Here is an 8,349-nt window from a genome sequence, read left to right on the forward strand (position 1 = left end):
GTGTTACTGTGTGTGTTACTGTGTGTACGTGTTACTGGGTGTGTTACTGTGTGTGTTACTGTGTGTGTTACTGTGTGTGTGTGTTACTGTGTGTGTTACTGTGTGTGTGTGTGTTACTGTGTGTGTTACTGTGTGTGTGTGTTATTGCAATTTATATAAAATGAGACCAAGTAAAAGTGTGTTAAGTACAAAATACAAATAGCAAAATAAAATACGTCTGTCCTTAACTTGATCGTGGTCCAAAATAAAGTGTCTTACGTCATGACGTCCGCCGATGACGCGCACGCCGTCTCCGCCCCCGTCAGCGAGAGCGCACATTCCTATTGTCCAAGATGGCGGCGTAGGTGCAGGTCCTCCGCGGCTGACATGTTTTTAAACGAGTTAAGGCTTTTATTTCGATATATATGCAAGTGTTCCGCGCCGTGAGCGGTCGGGTGTCTCTGTCGAAGCTGTCGTCTGCCTCGCGCTTTGTGCTAACACCCCCGGATATCCCTCCGCGAGCCGGATTCTCCTCGTTGCAGGCACCGAAAAGTTTGAGCTCCATCATCCTTTGACTATGAAGCGGCAGGCCGGGAGAGAGGCCAGTCCGTCCAGGGCCGTCGCTAAGCGGATCCGGGACCGGGACCGGGACCGGGAGAGCGGACGGAGGGAGGAGCTCCCGCCGCCCCCCCTGGCCCTCCTGCTGGCGGAGAGCCGGGGGTACCACCGCCGCAGCCGGAGCAGGGAGCGGGAGAAGCCGCGGCTCAGAGACGAGCGCGCCGCCGCCGCCGCCGCCGCCGCCGCTGCTGCCCTGGAGCTCCACCACAGGCACGAGCTCAGCCTCCTCGGCCGCGCGCCGCCGCCTCCGCCGCTGCCGCTCCGCACGACGGCCGCCGCCGCTGCCGCTGCCGCCGCCGCGGAGCTCCCCGCCGCCGCCCGACCGGGCACGTTGGAGTACAAGACGCTGCTCATCAGCAACCTCGGCTCGCAGGTGTCGGACGAGGACGTGGAGGACGCTTTGTTCCACGAGTTCAAAAAGTTTGGGGACGTGAGCGTGAAGCTGTCGCACACGCCGGAGCTGGGACGCATCGCGTACGTCAACTTCCGGCACCCGGAGGACGCGAAGGAGGCCCGGCACGCCAAGTCGTCCAGGTTAGTGCTCGGCGAGCGGCAGTTAAAAATTGAACCCATGTACGTCAGACGACGCAGCGTCACGCCGCCCGACGCGGGCGCGTACCTGCCGCTGCACGCGCCGTTCGCCTACCGGCAGCGGTCCATCTCCCCGCCGGGTCCGGGTGCGAGCAACATCCGGGACATCAGAGCCAGGCACTACGCCCTGGAGACCCTGGGTCTCAGCAGAGAGAGGGAGAGGCTCTTGGATTATTATGGGATGCTGGACGAGAGGGGGCGGCCCTACGGCGTCCCCACCATGCCGGTGGTGGAGGACTTAAAACCGGAGGACGACCAGCGGGCGACCAGCAACCTTTTTATCGGGAACTTGGACGGTAATGTGACGGAGGCCGAGCTGAGACGGGGGTTCGACAAGTACGGCGTCATCGAGGACGTCGTGATCAAGCGCCCCGCCCGTGGACAGGGGGGCGCGTATGCTTTCGTGAAGTTTCAGAACCTGGACATGGCGCACCGGGCCAAAGTGGCCATGCAGGGGCGCCTCATGGGCGGGAACCCGATAAAGATCGGCTACGGCAAAGCTAACCCCACCACGCGGCTCTGGGTGGGGGGTCTCGGACCCGGGAACTCCCTCGCCGCCCTGGCGCGGGAGTTCGACCGCTTCGGGAGCATACGGAGCATCGACTACGGGAAGGGGGACAGTTTTGCTTACATCCAGTATGAGAGTCTGGACGCCGCCCAAGCCGCCTGCGGCCAGATGAGGGGCTTCCCCCTGGGGGGCCCCGAGCGGCGCTTGAGGGTCGACTTTGCCAAAGTGGAGGAGAGCCCGTCTCGGCCGTTCCCCCCCGGGTACCAGCCGCCGGTCGGCGCCGCCCCGTCCCACTACGACATTCTCGGGGACGCCTACAGCCGCCATCGCAGCCTGGAGCGGGAGCTGCGGGGCGCGAGGGACCGCTCGCCGCCGCCGCCGCCGCCCGGCTACGGGCTCGTCTCGGCGAGGGAGCGGGAGCGAGAGAGGGAGAGGGAGCGAGCCCTGCTGGAAAGAGACTTTCCCAGCAGCCCCACCCGCAGCCTGGAGAGGAGGGCGGGCGGCGTGGAGGCGTTCGGGCGCAGCGGCAGGACGGCGAGGAGCCGCAGCCGCAGCCGGGAGCGGTGGCTGAAGGAGCGGGAGGAGAGGAGGAACCGCCGGAGGAGTCTGTCCGCCGATCGCCCGGCGGAGGAGCGAGAGAGGGAGAAGGACAGAGAGAAGGAGAAGGGGAGGTCGCGGGTCCGGGGGCCGGTTTCCCCGGACGCGAGCCCCGACCGGGCGCAGGTTCGGGCGCCAGACTCCACCACCGAGCCGAGAGACCACTCCCCCGCCGCCGCCGCCGCCAACGACGACGTCCCGCCGCCGAGCCGACACCACGGCAAAAGATCCGGCGAACACATCAACAACAACAACAACAACCACCACCACCACCGCGGCGAGGTAATCACCGCCGTCTCCCCCGCCGCCCAAGCCGACGCCACGCACACGTCCTCGTCCCCCCCCGGCACGCTGTCGGAGTTCGCCCAGGCGTCGCTGCCCAAGACGTGGCACGGCTTCTTCGCCCTGAAGAACAGCAGCTTCCCCACGGAGCTGTACCTGCTGGAGGGCGGCGCCGCCTTCTTCGGCGCCGTGATGCGCGACACGCTGCGGCTGCAGAGCCAGAACCAGCCGGGCCAGCTGAAGATCGCCCAGCGGCTCCGCATGGACCAGACCCGGCTCGACGAGGTGACGCGGCGCATCAAGCTGGGCCGGCCCGACGGGTTCGCCATCCTGCTGGCGCTGCAGGGCCCCATCGACCGCCAGGCGCCCGCCCCGGAGCCGGGTCTGCAGGCCCGGCTGCTGCGCCACCTGGTGACCTACCTGCGGAACAAGGAGGCGGCGGGGGTGGTGAGTCTGCCCGGCGCCAAGGAGGGCGGGCCCGGCGCCATGCTGTACGCGTTCCCCCCCGGCGTGTTCTCGCAGCAGTACCTGCACGCCGCCAAGAGGACTGTGGGTAATCTGGACGAGGAGCACATGGTTATTGTGATAGTCAGTGACACTAATTGATTGTTATGTTAATTGAAGGTTACAGACACTTAAAGTTACACACACATACAGAGACACACAGACATGCACACACAGACATGCACACACACACAGAGACACACACATGCACACACACACACACACACAGAGACACACACACATGCACGCACACACACACACACACACACACACAGAGGAAACGTAACTACAAATACTTCAATGTTGTTTTTAGAAGTGTTTTATGGTTTTTATTATACCCGGACATTAAAGGCAAAGACACACAGACACACACAGAGACACACACAAACACACACACACAGACACACACAAACATACAGACACACACACACAGACACACACTAACATACAGAGACACACACAGACACACACAAACATACAGAGACACACACAAACATACAGAGACACACACACACAGACACACACAAACATACAGAGACACACACACACACTAACTCATACAGAAACACATAGAGACACACAGACACAAACACACTTATACACACACACACACAGACATACAAACACACTAACAGACACACACAAACACACTAACATTCGCACACACAGACGCGCACAGCGAGCGCAGAGGAAATGTAAACTACAAATACTCGTATGTTGTTTTTAGAAAGGTTGTTTTTTTTATTCTGTATCTTATGTAAAACAAGTTTTAAGTACACAACATGTACACTACACTACTACGTCTCTCTCTCCCTCTCTCCGATTGGACGTCACCTTGGCAACGGGGACGTCACGCCACGTGTTGCTAGCGAAATGTACGGAAGCGCGTCGCTGCCGCGCCGAGGAGAAGAAAGTCAGTTTCTCCGTGTTTTGTGGGAACTTCACAGTAACAAGATGTGTGTTTTGGTTGTTTTTTTTTTTCAAGATATTTGAAGTTTTTAACGAGCCGTATGGAGCCAGAACAGTGACACTGAGCTGTGGTAGTGAAAAATAAAATTTGGCATTGAAACAACAACCATCGGCACTGAAAACCGTTACACTGGTATATAAAATCCAAAAGGAATAATCTCACAATCCTTTGATATTGTTTCACTTTGACGTTTGTTTACATCGTGATGCTTTTTCAATGTCAAGCTACAGTTTTTCTTAAAATCTCTCTTTTCAGTGACAGTTTTTATTGTTTACGCTGTCAAGATATTTTCAACGTCTCTGGTTTTCAGTTTCAACTTTGCGTCACTGTTTTGGCGTAGGGGGGCGGGGCCTGAGGGGAGGGACCAAGGGGGCGTGGCTTGTGGGTAATTTACATAGGCTGCTGGCGAGAGACTGCACCTCCATAGGAATCCTTCCAGATGTGTTAAAACCGCATATCTTAGTCTCTTCATCTCGGCCATTTCTTCGCACAGAAGCATGCTGGTCTAGTGTTAACTTTGAAGGTAGTTTGTCAGAGATTTGCGTTTAGCGAGTGTGTGATTTGCTCAGAAACCTTCTATGTGACAAAATGGCCGAGATGAAGAGACTTACCTGAGATTCGGAGGTTCCAGGTGAACTTGAGGAAAACATTGCAGATATGCGGTTTTAACACATCTGGAAGGATTCCTATGGAGGTGCGGTCTCTCGCCAGCAGCCTATGTAAATTACCCACAAGCCACGCCCCCTTTGCCCCTCTCCTCAGGCCCCTCCCCCCTACGCCAAAACAGCTTAAAAAAATAAAAACTCTCACTGATTGACACCGACGTCAAGAATAAATGTAGCTTGACATTGAAAAAACATCACAATGCAAACAAATGTCAAAGTGAAATAATATCAAAGGATTGTAAGATTATTCCTTTTTGGTTTTATTTATCAGTTCAACAGTTTCCGGTGCCGATGGTTGTTGTTTCAATGCCAAATTTTATTTTTAATACCACAGGTTAGTGTCCCTGTTCTGTCTCCGTAGACCCACACCTTCACACATTAGAACAAGGAAGTCTTTATTTATCACGTTGTGAAGCGGTAATTTATCTCGATAGAAACACAAAAACAACAAATATCTCGTTACGTCTGGTCTGAACCCTCGTGTCGTCCTCCCGTCACGCGTGCAAATATTCAACATTATTGTCACTTTTTCCCACTTTTTTGTCACTTTTTCAGTATTTTGGGTGCTTTTTTGGATGTTTTTGGTGTTTTTTCCAAAGTTTTTTGACATTAATCCTCGTGTTGTCTTCCCATCAACAATGAAAAATTTTGAGTTTTCTGATATTTTTAATATTTTTAATATTCAGCGCTTATTCCCCATTTTTTGTGACTAAACGGGTCGATTTGCCCCGAGGACAACATGAGGGACAACATGAACATATGTGATTAATCCTGTTGTTGTCCTCCATCTTTTTAACTTCACGTGTTCACGAAACATGTAGAAATGATCTTCTTAACGTCATTCCAACGCGTTGCTGCTTTTACGCCTCTTGTTGTTCATTTATATGAATTTACACCTAATTTATGAGTTTTAAAAAAGCAGAAATTATGGATTATTTTGATTTATTAAGATCAGAAGTCGTGGAGTTGATAATCACGGCGGTGACTTCAGCGGCGCTGTACGTCAAACCGTCAAAACATTCAACATTATCATCGCTTTCACACATTTTTGTCACTTTTCAATGTTTTTAGGGTGTTTTTTCCAGAGGTTTTTGGATATTTTAACCCTTGTGTTGTCTTCCCTTTGACCATGACAAACATTTCCCCTTATCTCAACATTGTTGTTGCTTTTTACGAAGGTTTTGTGTATATATCTATATATATATATCTATATATATATCTATATATATATATATATATATCTATATATATATATATATATATATATATATAAAATAATTTCATTGATTTTGCCGCTTTTTCACACATTTTTTAACTTCCTTTATTTCAGATATTTAAAAAAATCTTTTTAAACGGGTCAAATTTTACCCAAAAACAACACGAAGGTTCAATGTTGACATTTCCAACGCTTATTTCAACGGTCCATTTTTTGGGTGAAAGGGACAACATGAGAGGAACATGTTAATATGTAATTATCCTTTAATGATCCTCCGTCTGTTTTTAACATTACCTGTTTAAAAAGTATAAATTATCACCAAAATACCGATTTGGAGTTGATAATCCCGAACGCTGTATGTCAAAGTTGGTCAAACCGTTAAAACATTAGACATTATTGTCGCATTTTCCCACATATTTGTGACTTTTTCAGTGTTGTGGGTGCTTTTTTTGTGTTTTTGGTGTTTTTTTTCCAAGTTTTTTGGATATTTTAACCCTTGTGTTGTCTTCTCTTTGACCATGACAAACAATTTTCTCCTTTTCTCAACGTTTTGGTTGCTTATTACGAAGTTTTTTCATTTAAATAATTTTTTTTTCATTGATTTTGCCGCTTTTTCCAACATTTTTCACCCGTATTTCCACTTCTTTTATTTCGGATATTAATATTTTTTTTTTTAAACGGGTCAAATTTTACTCGACGACAACACAATGGTTCAATGTTGACATTTCCAACGCTTATTTCAACGTCCCATTTTTTGGGGGTGAAAGGGAGGACATGAGAGGGTTAACATGTTAATATGTAATTAACCTCTAATGATCCTTCGTCTGATTTTAACTTTACGAATTCTGCTTTACGTCTTTTTAGCCGACGTGTTTCTGCTTTTACGCTTCTTGTTGGAAGTCAACGGTCAACAAACTTCATTTAAATGACACTACACCTAATTTATGAGTTTTAAAAAAGCAGAAATTATGAATTATGTTGATTTATTGTTGAGATCAGAAGTCGTGGAGTTGATAATCACGGCGGGTACGCGGCGCTGTACGTCAAACCGTTAAAAACATTCAACATTTTTGTCACTTTTTCAGTGTTGTTGGTGCTTTTTTTGATGCTTTTGGTGTTTTTTTTTTCCAAAGGTTAACCCTTGTGTTGTCTTCCCTTTGACCTTAAAAAACAATTCCCCTTATCTCAACGTTTGTGTTGCTTTTTACAAAGTTTTTAGGAAGTTACGTTTTTTTCATAGATTTTGATGCTTTTTTCAACATTTTTCAACTTCCTTTATTTCGGATATTAAAAAACAATTTGAAAACGGGTTAAATTTGACCCGAAGACAACACGATGGTTCAATGTTGACGTGTTTCTGCTTTTACGCTTCTTGTTGGAAGTCAACGGTCAACAAACTTCATTTATATGAAATTACACCTAATTTATGAGTTTTAAAAAAAGCTGAAATTATGAATTATGTTGATTTATTGTTGAGATCAGAAGTCGTGGAGTTGATAATCGCAGCATGTCAAAGTTTTGTCACAACGTCACTGTTTTTAAACCATTTTATTTTATTTTCGGGAACCTTTCATGTTGTATTTGGGTTCTTTGGTTGAAATCTTTCGGGTAAAATTTGAGCCGAGGACAACAGGAGGGTTAAATGCAAAAAATATCTCGTGAAAACACAGAAAAATATTTTATAACATGAAAATATCTTTTTACTTTAAAAAAAAAACTTTCCACGTTCTTTGGCGTGCGCGACAGCAATGTGCTTCCGTAGATGGCGAGTCTAAGGGCGTTTTCACACCGACAACCTTTAGTTTGGTAGTCAGGTAGCTTAGCATTCGGAGCTATTGTCTCCTGTAGCCAGGTAGCTTAGCATTCGGAGCTATTGTCTCCTGTAGCCAGGTAGCTTAGCATTCTGAGCTATTGTCTCCTGGAGCCAGGTAGCTTAGCATTCTGAGCTATTGTCTCCTGTAGCCAGGTAGCTTAGCATTCTGAGCTATTGTCTCCTGGAGCCAGGTAGCTTAGCATTCTGAGCTATTGTCTCCTGGAGCCAGGTAGCTTAGCATTCTGAGCTATTGTCTCCTGGAACCAGGTAGCTTAGCATTCTGAGCTATTGTCTCCTGTAGCCAGGTAGCTTAGCATTCTGAGCTAATGTTTCCTGGAGCCAGGTAGCTTAGCATTCTGAGCTAATGTGAGTCTGCAGGTTTGCTCCTCAGAAGCTTGTACTGAGGTAGTACTACATAAAGTACCTGTTAGCAGGTACCAGTGACTTTATCACCATAGAAACCCCAATAAGGCGAGTAGAGTCGAGTATCTACTCGATTCTACTCGCCTTGCGGTGGCGTTAGTTTACCAGGTGCGACGCCGCACCAAGCTACAGGTGTGACACCAAACAGGTGTGACACCACACAGAGCTACAGGTGTGACACCA

General features: G+C 48.9%; 1 protein-coding gene across 1 annotated transcript; it reads left to right on the forward strand.

Moving 5' to 3' along the window:
• Positions 1–224: 224 nt before the first annotated feature.
• On the forward strand, positions 225–3,381 carry rbm15b (RNA binding motif protein 15B). Its single transcript, XM_034869012.1, has one exon. It carries the CDS (start codon positions 557–559, stop codon positions 3,179–3,181), a length of 2,625 nt encoding a protein of 874 aa, XP_034724903.1. The 5' UTR covers positions 225–556; the 3' UTR covers positions 3,182–3,381.
• Positions 3,382–8,349: the final 4,968 nt, after the last annotated feature.

The sequence above is a fragment of the Etheostoma cragini genome, chromosome 4 (assembly GCF_013103735.1).
Source record: "Etheostoma cragini isolate CJK2018 chromosome 4, CSU_Ecrag_1.0, whole genome shotgun sequence".
NCBI classification, from domain to species: domain Eukaryota; kingdom Metazoa; phylum Chordata; class Actinopteri; order Perciformes; family Percidae; genus Etheostoma; species Etheostoma cragini.